The sequence below is a fragment of the Microtus oregoni genome, unplaced genomic scaffold (assembly GCF_018167655.1).
Source record: "Microtus oregoni isolate MIOR12 unplaced genomic scaffold, Mior012 000011F_ref0000422, whole genome shotgun sequence".
In the NCBI taxonomy this organism is placed as follows: domain Eukaryota; kingdom Metazoa; phylum Chordata; class Mammalia; order Rodentia; family Cricetidae; genus Microtus; species Microtus oregoni.
The window spans coordinates 2,887,951-2,900,891 of NW_024543070.1; the positions used below are offsets into that span (position 1 = coordinate 2,887,951).

The 12,941-nt window shown below is 41.8% G+C and overlaps 1 protein-coding gene across 3 annotated transcripts in view; it reads right to left on the reverse strand.

Annotated features, from left to right (window-relative positions):
• Positions 1-12,941, reverse strand: part of LOC121453360 (synphilin-1) — a 139,226-nt gene that overhangs the window by 16,828 nt on the left and 109,457 nt on the right. For all 3 annotated transcript variants that reach the window (XM_041660086.1, XM_041660085.1, XM_041660087.1), the window contains exons 7-8: positions 3,469-3,594; positions 187-356 (exon numbers count right to left, since the gene is read on the reverse strand). In XM_041660086.1, the coding sequence (XP_041516020.1) occupies positions 187-356; positions 3,469-3,594 (296 nt within the window). The remainder of the gene's footprint in view (positions 1-186; positions 357-3,468; positions 3,595-12,941) is intronic.

Below are 12,941 nucleotides of genomic sequence, written 5' to 3' on the forward strand. Positions count from 1 at the left end.
CTTTAGAGCTGCTATGTTAAGCATGTACACAGGTTGTGAGCCTCTAGGATGGAGGAAGAAAAGATGAGAATGCCCAGATTTCACTAATACCTGGAATGAAGGGAACTCTCCAAAGCCCTTGGCTCAGATCTAAGCACAAGAAATACAAGGTAGACTTCGTTCTCTAGGAATCAAGTGGCCACTTACTCCTTTAGCTGCTTGGTCAACTTCACCACTTGTGAGGCCAGTGACATGCAGGTCTCTACTACCACTAGGTACCGGGAGCACAGGGTGTGCCCATGCCGCTCAGCACTCTGGGAGGGCTTTTCCCCAGCGTGGTTCTGCATAGTGACATTTGCTCCATATTCCACCAGGGTCTGCCAGAAAATAGAAAAACATATTGTATCAGGACTTGCTTTTTATTAAACAGATTGTGCGTGTGTGTGTGTGTGTGTGTGTGTGTGTGTGTGTGTGAAGATGGTGTCTACAGAGACCAGAAGAGGACATCACATTACCTAGAGCTGGAGTTATGGATGGTTGTGAGTTGTTTGGTGTGGGTACTGGGAACCAAACTTGGGACCTCAGGAAGAACAGCAAGCGCTCTTAATGACTGAGCCATCTCTCTAACCCCAGGACTTCCTTCTGAACATTGTTTTTAAAAGACTGTAACAGAATGCTGGGTGGATTTTTTTTTCTCATTATTCCAAAGCCAATTATCAGAGTCCATGGTGTTGTGCTGAAAACACCAATTCAGAGAAAAGTATCTCTGGTCTACCTAGATGATTCTAGAGGCTTCCCTTCACAAAAAACAACGATGGAACCAAACTGGTGTTACTATTTTCTTATGCACATGTAGCCTACAAGGGAGGTCTACGAACCCCTCATCCCCTTTACAAGATGGGCAATGCAATGTTTGTAATATTTTGTCATTTTGATAGTTGGGGTTCAAAGAAAGCATTCTTAAAATCAGTGGAGCTATGGGATGTGGAGAGTGGCATTCTGTCATCCTATTCTTATTCTCTTGGGTAACTGGATTTGGAATAACACTTGATAAGCTCTTGCCAGGCCTCCCTAGTCAGGAATAAAATAATTGGAAAGAGATAGTATAGGGGCCTGGAGAAGCTGTGAAGCAGTTCACTTGGGCCATGACAAAGATACCAATTGGGTAGACTTTGTAGCAAAGAGCTTGGTGTGACCTTCTCCCTTTCCCATGGGATAGGATTCTCTAGAGTAGCGGTGTGAACTTGTCCCTTTCCCAAGGGAGAGGGTTCTCTAGAGTAATGGTGTGAACTTGTCCCTTTCCTGAGGGAGAGGATTCTCTAAAGTCATGGGCAGCAGGTGCACCAGAGATGGAAGGATATGTGTATGAGGTTAAAGAGTCAAAGTTGGAACCAGATCTCTCATGTGAAGTACCAATGCAAGTACTCCAGGGGATGCTTCAAAGCCTCTACACCTGGATGCCATAGAACACAACAGTGAGCAGAGCCAGCTGAAGAGGTGTCGAAGCAATGACTTCCAAGGAGGCTGAGGCCTTTCTCAGCAGAGTAAGAGGACATTTGCATTTCTTTTCTAATACCTTCTATTTGTTTTTGATAGTATAGCTGGAATGGGGTGGATAGGATCCCACAAGGTGGATTAAGGGGCAGACATGACTCATTGTGAGTCCTTCATCTAGCCTCAGAGTGTGGAGAAGAATGGTAATGTTCAGTTTAAAACTGTTTTTGAGCAAAATTTAACAGGCAAAAGCGAGTGGAGAAGTTATGACATGTGACCAAAGTATCATGAATAGAGGAGAGGAAGACTTGACAGAGCATGGTTGAAGTCAATGACCTAAAAACATGGAAATGGTTCCATTTCAATACTTTCATTTAATACTAATTTAATATTGTTAGAGTCTGTAAGGAAGCTGTCACATGAATAGTAAGAACTTGTTGCTCCCTGACATATTCTTTGATGACATGATGATGCTGATACTGAAAACCTCGGCTTATTTTGGTAGTAATGATTTCCCCCCACAAACAGTGCTTATGTTTAATATCATCAACTGCTAGACTCAGAGGCCATTAAAGAACTTCATTTTCCTCTTAGTTTATGGCTGCTCACCATGAAAGGTCAGCTTTCCATAAAGCCGCTTCCTCCCTCTCTCAGGGTGTCACAGAGACCCTGTCAGCAGGAACCCCTAAGAGACTCAGTCTAAACACACACTGTTATTCCTGCCCTTGACTCGGATCCCGGCAGTTTGCCCTCCGCTCTCCTCCCCCAGTCCCTTTCTCAACCCAGAAGACCCCTTACTTGCTCTACTCCCTCATTACTATTATTTTTTAATCTTCCACACAGTGGATAGACTCTGTCTGAGTTATCCAAGTTTCCACGGTGCCTAGTGCCAAAAACACGGTTGTGTGAAGCGGAGTGACGAATGCCCTGGGAGGCAACCTACTTCTCCCCACATATTAAAAAGAAAATATCTAAACTGTAAATAGAAGTAGTAACATCCCCTGGGTTTCTTCAGGCTTCAGTCACTGATTAGTTTATGAAATGTTTGCTTCAGGATTATTAAACATTGTTTGAAAAGACCCATCTTTTTTTTTTAAATCTTCATCCAGTTGTCTTTCTTCCATAGAAAAACAACACCATTATTTTAATCATTTTGCATATATTGGTAAGAAATTTGGCTTTTTCTTCAGTCTACGCTTTCTTAGTTATCACTTTTTTCCATGTTAGTGTGTTAAATTAGGAGATGCACCATTGCCAACCCTGATGGGACGGCGTCCAGATACTCTGGATATTTCCTCTTCACTTAGCTCTCTAAGAGCTGATGTGTGAGCAGAGGTCCTCTAGAGAACTTCCTGGTATTCTCTGCATTTTTGCTGATATTATACTCTTGACTTTTATATTCAAGGTTTTGGCATACATTCTTAAGTGACTTTCTGAACAGCCGGCTCTCATTGCCCAGTGCTCTGTCTCGGATGCAGTCTTCCCTTCCCATAGAGACCCTTTACCGACTGAGTGCTCACCTTGTGACTTGGGTCTGTGACCACAATACTCCCCCTACCCCCTTCCGTGCCTCTGCTTAATAATCTTTAACTATCACATGCACAGAGAACATGAGATTTTTTTGTAAGATATGTTGGGCTACAAGTGTGAGGCTACTTGAGGCTGTTGGGTGAAACCAAGGCCAATCAAGGCTGAACCTGGTCTGCTCAAAGCCCAAGGGGATCCATGACCTAGCTTCTCTGACTCTGGGCCTTTTAAACACACTTGTGAAGCTCAGTCCTATCACAAAGAAAGGAAAGGACAGGGTTCTTACTGTCCAGTTTGCTACCCCTACTGTATAGTACAAAAGCTGATTTAGTACAGGCATTTTCCCAATGAATAAAATTCCTTCCTTTCCTGTATTGTTTCTTCTTGTCTTCCTCCTTCCTTCCCTCCACTGCCCCTGTTTCATTTCTCAAGAGACCCCTTTCTGACTGTGAGCAGCAAGCTGTGCACCTGTATGCATCCAAGGTAGCCATGCTGGGAGGCGACGTGAACAGCACTGTTGCCTTCCTGGTCCACTTCGTCCAGCGAGATGCCTTGTTCTTGCATGAACTGAAGAAGCCACAGGAGAATCTTCTCCTAGACACACACAAGAGCACTTGGGATTAGTGGAATATCATGCAGAGAAGCTGAATATAAAGAAACAGCAGTATAACTTACGAGCAGTGTGTAACATCAAATATTACTTATCCTATCAAAAGGATATTCCCATTCAGTAAGCACTAAAAGCTGTAGGGCTGACTGAAATGCAAAAGAGGATCGCAAAGAAGATTTCGAAGGTGGGAAGTTTCCTTGGAAGTGTTCTTGTTACTTAGGCTACAGAAGCGGGGGAGAATTTACAGAAAGTATCGGTCCGCATAGTCACACAGCTAGACAGATTTGAAGTTGAAACCTGAATCCAGGTCTTTTGATGTCAAGTCTCTTAAGGCGACACTTTCTGTTCTGTTAAGCTGCCTGTAGCTTTCAAGCAGATTACCCCAAGACCTTACACTACCGACACAACTCGATTTACTTTTAAATTTATATTCTTAAACCATGGCCCCCTAATCCTGAACATCCTGCAGTCCACAGACTGAACATGAATCATTGTCGTAAGCTGTCAAATCCAAGATAACCTTGCTGAGATAAAGCAGGAACTTCTTGTTCTTGTCTCTGACCAAATGCTGGTGGTATTTTTTTTAAAGTAATATCATTTTTTTTCCCCTTCATGTTAAAGGAAAGGAAGCAAAGGCAAAGAGACTAAGTCTTTCAGAAGCAAAGCCAGAGAGCGAGCAGTCAGGATGTTTCATCGTAATCTGTTTGCAGTTTACCCAATGAATGTTTTGTGGTGTTTTCATGTCATGGTTTTTGGAGCAAGCAAGGAGATGGGATTTCACTGTTTTAAAATAGAAGAATTAAATATAAAGTAAAAAACACGAGAGTGGTAAAAACAACAGCATGAAGCTTAGTGGGTGGAATGTGACATTTAAAAAGATGATCATGTGCTTGGAATAGCCTTGAACTTCTTTCTTCTTAACCTCTTAAAGGATTTTCTCCCCTCTGGTTATTTATTCCGACTGGTCATGAACTTTTTTTTGGATTAAATTTGCCCTCATCTTCTGAACATGCCAGTTAATTTGCTAAAGGAATTTTGGACCCAAACAGCTAACTCCTAAATGTTTTTCTCCCTGCTGGGCACTGTTTACAAAGGTAGCTAACACGTGGGGACAGACAGAATGTTTGTGCTCTACTCTGTCCAAGTGGGCAAGCTGGAGTAAAACCCCTCAAAAGCAAAATGAGGAAATGGAACTGATTCTTACATCTGAGTAAGACAGTACCTGGGAGAGCGGGATGAGTGCTAGCTGCGGATGGAGGTGGACCTTGTAGAGAGTCAAAGGGTCTTCAAGGGTCCCCAGAAAAAGGGGCAAGGCTAAGCCTGGAGACTCAGGTTGAGAACTAGAAACTGGAAAAGGGAGTCCTGATAGGCTTAACTCTCTTCTTCAAAGACCAACTTAGGGGAAATTGGGGCTGATGTTGGGCTAGAATAGATAGTGTTTTCATGTGTTTGAGACCATAAAATGGCTACTCTACTTTTCCTAATTAACTAGGCACACTTGGAAACAGGTTATTGTGTTATGCAACTTAGTTCTTTTAACATTTCAATGAGGGGACAAGAGAGATGGCTCAGGGTGACTACTGCTTTTGCAGACCCAAGTTCAATTCCTAGCACCCACACTGAATGGTTCACAATGGCCTGTATTTCTAACACCAGGAGACCTGACATCCTTTTCTTGTTTCCCAGGGCATTTGAGTTCACATATACATATCCCCTCACACATATAACACAAAATAAATCTTTAAAAGTTCTCAGTGGATTGAGACTTGGTAGGCACAGGCAGGTGGATCGCTACGAGTTTAAGGCCAGCCTGGTCTACATAGCAAGTTCCACAACAGCCCGGCATTCATAGAGAGACCCTGTCTCCAAAATCAAAATAGAAATAAAAAACAAAAAGCGACAACAAAAACAAAAGCAAAGTCTCAATGAATAATATCAGGATTATTACCAACTGGCATGAAGTCAATGGCTAAGACTTAAGAAAACTCCAGGAAAGAAGGCTGTGGGGTCTCTACAGATGAGAAGGACAGTCCCACCAATCACAGAACATAACCTCTTCAATAGGTCATTTTCAAGCTTGGGGGACTTGGTTTGTTCCATGATAACAAACCAAGGACTCTTAAAACTGCATATTGGAAGACATTTGGGGGAAATTAGCCCATTCAATCTTGTTTTATAAATGAGAAAACGGTAACTATCTTAGTCAAAGTTTCTATTGCTGAGATGACACTCCATGATCAAAGCAAGTTGGGGAGGAGAGGGTTTATTTGGCCTACACTTCCATATCATACATAGTTCACTACTGAGGAAATCAGGGCAAGAACCCAGGACAGTAACTGATGCAGAGGCCATGGAGGAGTGCAGGCTTGCTCAGCCTGCTTTCTTATAGACCCCAAGACTACTAGCCCAGGGATGGCCCCACCCACAATGGACTGGGCCCTCCCCTATCAACCACTAATTAAGAAAATGCCCTATAGCTGAATATAATATAGGCACTTTCTCAATTGAGGTTCTCTCCTCTCAGATGACTTCAGCTTGTGTCAAGTTGACATAAAATTAGTCCAGGACAGTGAGGAATGTTGTCTGACTTGTACCAGCTTCCTTTAGAAAGTAAAGTTCAAGAGAGCAGAAGATATTTGAAATGTCCTATTTGTAAACTGTCTTGTCGTGCAAATTTTCAGATTTTTCAGATCAAACTGAATGTTCTAGAGGGTATATCTATTCCACTTGTACAGACCCAGGCTTTACTAAAATCATAGTGTTTTGACTTTAGTAATTGGACTGTCATCAATAGAATATTACATTTTTTTTTTAGGTTTCTAGAAACATGGAGATGTGGAGAAAAATTGAGGGCCCTTGGCAAGGGGCCAGGTGATGTGGGAGAGTAAGATATAGGAGCGCTCTGTGAGAAAAGAGAGCTGCCGTGGATCCTGAGTGCCATGCGCCTGTGCCCAGATGTATTGTTACAATAATCTTTTCTTGTAGTGGCTGTTGGAGACCTTACCTAAGACTCACACAAGGCAGAAACAATTCTACTGACTCACCAGTGTTTTGCGTGGCGCCTCAAATTTCATTATATACTTTCTGTAGTACAGCTCTTTTATATGAAACTAGATAAACCACCAAGAGAACAGAACAAGAGTGCTGAGGAAGGGGGAGGGGCAGAAGACCAAAAGATCACTTGTGACCTGAAAGAGGAAAGGAGGATACTGGGGTAAGCTGGCTTAGTGGACAGATGGGATGTGGGGGAGAAGAGGTGAGGAAAGAAGTGTCAAAAATGCATAATGAAACCTAATTGATTTATGTTAATAAAATCTAATATATATATATATACATAATGTTAAGAAGATAAGGCAATTGGCCTTTTTACTCATATCTTGTAAAGAAAAATCTTTCCTGTCATACCATATGGATGGGTTCTACTCAAAGGGACTGCATGAGGGGTCTTCTGATTACATGCATTTAGGATTTCAAGACAGATGGCTAGTTTCCCTTGTTTTCACATAAGATCTTTAGCACTCATTATTAGAGAGATTGGGCTCTGCTTCTGGGGAGCATAGGAATGCAGAGTCCTAGAATGAAATGGTGACTTATTCGACGAGCACACTAAAACATAAGCAGGATAGAATGGCCACTTATCCAGCTAGCAAGGCCCTTGTTGATGCCTACATGTGTTAGAGACATACTTAATGATGTCATCCTCCCCTCCTAGTGCTTTAATGCATTCAGATTCTCTCTTCCTCTCAGCTGTGTTAGCGTGTGTGTGTGTGTGTGTGTGTGTGTGTGTGTGTGTGTATGTGTGTGTTCTTCTCCATTGCAGGAAAAAGTGTTGAAGGAGGGATGCAATGTCAGACTTTCATTTTTGGTAAATATTACTTTCAGAGGTTATCCTAAGCAGTCCTATGAATAGAGAAGCTTGTCTCTGCTGTTTCTATCTTGAGGAATACTCTCCAATATAAAGTCCGTCCATCCATTTATCAGTCCACTCACACATCCCCTTATCTATGCAGCTTACATCTATGGACCAAGAACTTCTCTTATCTACATATTTCCTCTTCTGAGGATTCTTTGGCCTTTGGATAACCTGTCTTAGCATTGCAACTTAAGTGTTCCCAAAGGCAATTCAAGGTCCTTAAAGAGGCAATTAATACATGCAATTTATAACATGTGCTGAACAAAGTCTAATAAAAGTTTAATTGAAATATATGTCACAGTTTTATTGCTGGTATCAATAAAATCTCTACAGTTTGTGGTACAACTTGGAGTCACCTTTGTCTGCAACACTAGATCACCAAATCTAATACATCAGTTTAGAGATTCATCCCATCTATCAAGATGTCAAAATACTAAAAAAAAACAAAAGAAAGAAAAAAGAAAAACAGTCATCAAAAAGATGGTAAGATGGGGTGGGGGGAAGATGGATGTAAAAATTAAGTATAACAAGGCCAAAATAACTTCTTAGTAAGTTTGGTTTATTCTTTACTTAAAGTAAAAAAAGTAGACAAACTACACTAATAGTAATAAAATCAACAAATTGGGAGATTTGCCAAAGCAGCCAACATTTGTCTAGTGTGTTTTGCTACATATTTTGGACTGGGCAGTATACTGGCCCTCATTAGATCTTCAGAACTCCCAAGAGGGAAGTTCTCTTGCCATATCATACAGCTGAGAACACAAAGGCACAGGACACACCTCTTTTCCCTTCTCTTTTCTTGTTTTGAATTCCCTTTCTCTTCTTTCTACATGCATGCATACAAAGCCATCAAGCTAGGACTCGGTAGTACTGAATCCCAGACACCTGGCACTAGGGCTCAGATGTCTTTGGAACTCTCTTTTCCATCTTTAGGGCTGGAACACTGTGTAGGAAGCTGCTTGTTTGTTCCTGGCTGCTCAGCCCCGAAATAATCACACAGAATCCATGTTATTTGCAATACTGTTTGGTCAATAGCTTAAGTGTATTTTTGGCTAACTCATATCTTAAATTAACCCATCTCCACTAATCTGTGTATCACCATGAGGCTGTGACTTACCGGGTAAAGTTTTGGTATCTGTCTCCGGCGGGGTTCATAGCTTCTCCTTTTTACTCTACCTTCTTTCTCCCAGCATTCAGTTTAGTTTTCCCTGCCTAGCTCTGTTCTACCCTATCAGGCCAAGCCAGTTTTTTTTTTTTTTATTAACAATGGTATTCACAGCATACAGAGGGGAATTCCACATCCGAAGGCTCTGATTTTTCCAGCAGCTCTGATTCTAACTGGCATGCTCCTATCGAGAAACTCTGGCTGTCAGTCTGCAGGTTGTGGAGCTCCGGGTTAGTTATCTCTCCAAGATCAGTACTTGGCATTTAGATGGTTGTTTGTGCTAATCTAAAGTTTTTCTGCCAGTGGTGGTAGGAGAAAGCACATCTGCAATCCCAGGTTGTGGGAAACTAAAAGGGGAGGATCGCAAGTTCTCTGTTAGCCTCTTCTGCATAGAAAGACTCTACCAGAGAACAAAAGCAAAACAGAACATAAACAAAACCTAGATTTTTCTACTTTCCTTTCATCTCCAACAAGAGTACTTTTAGATGGTTTCCTTATTTCTGCCCCTCGACATTGAAACAATAGTCAATGAAACAAAGTCCAGGAAAGGATACTTCTCTGGTGAAAGTGACTCACAGAACAGTAACAGGGCATGTGAAAGCACACCCTTCGTCATCGTGCCTTCTGCTGCCAATGACCACTCACGGGAAACTAGGAGCTTTTGCTTGCATCAAAAAGGTCCTTAAAAGAATACCAGACTTTCTCAGGACCAAATGTAAAATAAAGACTAGACACAGTCCAGCATTATGGAGGCACGTCGTTTAGACAGTGTTTTGACTAAATGCTTCATGAAAGACTCAAAAACCAAAGGAATCACAAATTCAATGCTGCATATCACACAGTCCCCTCCCCCCCCCACCAAGTATCAAGACAGGATAGGGTGACACCTCCCACAGCAGCTTCAGGCAGACTATCTGCAGGGAGAGCCTGGCTAGCACCTGAACCTTCATGTTGGCCTAAAATACCCAAGCCACACAGACAGTGGTTTTGAATAGACACCGTTCTGTCTCCATTGTTTCACCAACAGCTTTCCTATTGAGAGGCAGAGCAGACCTATGCAGGAAGCATCCCTACCCCAGGCCTGCTTCTCCAGTCCCCATAAGGCTTTAGCCTTCCTGCTCCCTGTAGCTAGTTCTGCTAGGTATAGGCAGGCAGTAAAATAATTGTGCCCTCTGAGAGTTCGAGTGTCAGCGTGAGGAAAGTCAATTCCTATCATCCAAAGATCTCTCACTCCAGGCGTCCACTAAACCCGCTGGATACCCTGTGGCACTGCAGTGTTTAAAGGCTTTTTTTTTTTTATAAGAAAAAGGACACAAATTGGGAGTCAACTGAAGCCTGTTTTTTTTCTTCTGGATCTATAGGAGGGTAGAGAGCAAGGAGAGGAAGCAGCGAACAATTTTCTTTGGTTGGTCTGATCCTTTCCAAAGGTATTTACTGAGGAAACAAAGATCAGAACACACTCTGTCTAGTGCCTGGCTGGCAGAGAAAGACTCGCATGTGCTGAATCCATTAGAAACTGCTTGATAGCAGTCTTCCTTGTGGAAATATTAGCCTTGTCACGGTTCCAAGTTCAGCTTCTCTGCAGGTTATCTGTTACATAAGTGGCTGTGGCGGACGGAGGATGACACCGGGAAGAACTGGCAGGTCATCTGGGCTTCTATATTTTCCATGGGGGTAGAGTGTTCTCTGAAGGGTACAATTGGCCTCCCTCAAATCTGCATTTTATGTCATAAAAATGCATCGCATCCTAGAGCAACCTCAGGATGAATACCAGCGTGAAGCTAATGTTTGACAAGCTTCTTTAGATGGGTCACTAGATTTTGCGTTTTCCTTGATTTCAGCTCACACAGCCTTCCCACGAGGGGCACTTCCTTTTGTTCTATTCCAACAGCTTAAGAATTCTGAGAAACGTGCTCGGAGACCCGAATAAAGAAAGTAGCAAGGAACTGACGTTTCCTTGAAGATTGCTGATGCCAGTCCTTTGCCCAGAGCCTCAGAAACAGGTCTGGCTAAGCCCTCTTTCCTCCCTAACTGAAGTCAGTATTGCAACCTTTCCACAAATACCCCAAAGGCCCAATTAGGCTTTGAGTGAGCAAACGAAATTAGAAATGTAAAGCCATCGATCGCATAGTTTAATAAATTTGCTCAATACCAAAAATGACTAATGGAGATTAGCAATGGTCAAATACTTGAGAAAAATGTAAAAACCTCTGTTTTAGCAAATGTGTAATAATTGTCATTGGTTTTCACGACAGAGGGTTGGACTGCGAAGCACAGTGCAAAAAAAAAAAAGACATAATTCTAATATTTCAATGATAGGGATTTATTCAGACTTTTATTGTTCCTCCCATCCCTCCCTTTAAATTCCATGCATTTATACAGTTACTTACTTCAGTGGTCTGTGTGAGATATTCCTGTACAAACCATCTGTACAGATGGGGACAAAACAACTCGGCCCCTGAAGACACTGGACCTGAGTGGAAATCTCGTCTGTCTCCCTCCCTCCCTCCTTCTCTCTCTCCTTCTCTCTCTCTCTCTCTCTCTCTCTCTCTCTCTCTCTGTCTCTCTCTCTCCCCCTCCTTCCCTCCCTCCCTCCCTCTTTCCCCCCTTTCCTTCCTTTTTGGTTTTTCGAGACAGGGTTTCTCTGTGTAACAGTTCTGTTTGTCCTGGAACTTGCTTTGTAGACTCAGGCTGGCCTCAAACTCACTGAGCTCCACCTGCCTCTGCCCCTTACGTGCTGGGATTAAAGGTGTCCGCCATCATCGCATGGCTCGAGTCTTTTCTCTTAATCGCATTAGCCAATGAGCCATTTCTTAACTTTCCTTCTTTGGGTTCTTGATCAATGGAATAAACAAGATCATATAGATAATTTACATAAACTCCAGTAGCATGGAGCTTGGCACACAAAGGAAACATGTGCATATGTGTGGTGTTTCATCTTTGTTGTTTATCTCAGTTTATATATGCATCATATCAACTGAAGTTGCTTTGGTACAGAATAAACTTTCAGCTAGTGTGATTACTAAAGACAAGCCAACCCAGGCATGATCATGCACACTGCTAACCCCAGCACTCGGGAGGCAGAGGCGGGAAGATCATTGGGTTTTGCCTGTAGTGAGTTGCAGTACAGTCTAGACTGCATAAAAAGACCCTATGTCAAAAGCAAACAATAGCACAAAAAGGGAAGAATGACTATGGTAATATTTTCTAGCCTTTTGAGAAATGTGATTGGCATGCTGAAGAAATAAGCACAATCTTCAGTTGGCAATGCCACAATTTACTGCTCCAGAGAAAATCTACAGAGCCAAAGGCAGTGGTGGGGTCAGGGGGCTGGAGAGGTTGGTTAGATACATGAGAAGCAATTTCTTCTGCCACAAATTTGATTAAATCTATTCTTACACTATATTGATGTCCTTATTTTTTCAAGCTTGAGATTGACGTTTTTGTGACTTCAGCATTTTTAAAAGATAAATTGTAACCATCACCCTCAAAGGGAGGTAGATCTGTGTGCATCAGCTAATAATGTCAAGATTTTTCTAATGTAGAAATCAATTTCTTGAGTTTATTATCAGTAATGTGTGCATGTACTTGTGGGTCAGAGGACAATGTTCTGGAGTCAGCCTTCTCCTCCTGCCTATCCGTGGGCTCTGGGGACTGGACCTGGTCATCAGGCTTTTGCAGGGAATGCTCTCTTACCCGCAAAGCATCTGACCGGCCCCGATGGAGTACTTAGTTCTAAGGATGCTCTTGTTAATACACCTGCTCCTTTTTGTTCTGGTGAGGCATCCTTGGCTGATGCCTTAAAGACTTGGTGTTTGGATTTGTGCTCAATAAAGTACTACCATTTTTTTCTTTTTGATAAATGTTAAAAATATCATTGTCAAAGTAGAAAATTAACAAACAAATAACCTTTTAAAAAGCCAGCTATAGTTCCATTCTGTCCCCAAATGACTGCAACTATGTTATGTTGTATTTTTTATAGTCTTAATTTCTTTCTACACAAAATTTAAAGTTGGTACTAACTTACAATGAAAGCTTTATATATTAGATTTTATCAATGTTATATAATTAACCCTTCCTCATATAATTCTACTATATGAATATAGCTTAACTCTTCATCTAAAATCTTGAGTTGAGATATCTAGGGTGTTTAAAATATTCCTTCATTAAAATATTACAATAAATATCATTGTTCATAAAATCTTTAGATTTATGATGTCATGTTGGATTTTGGTGGACATGTAAGAGAGGAT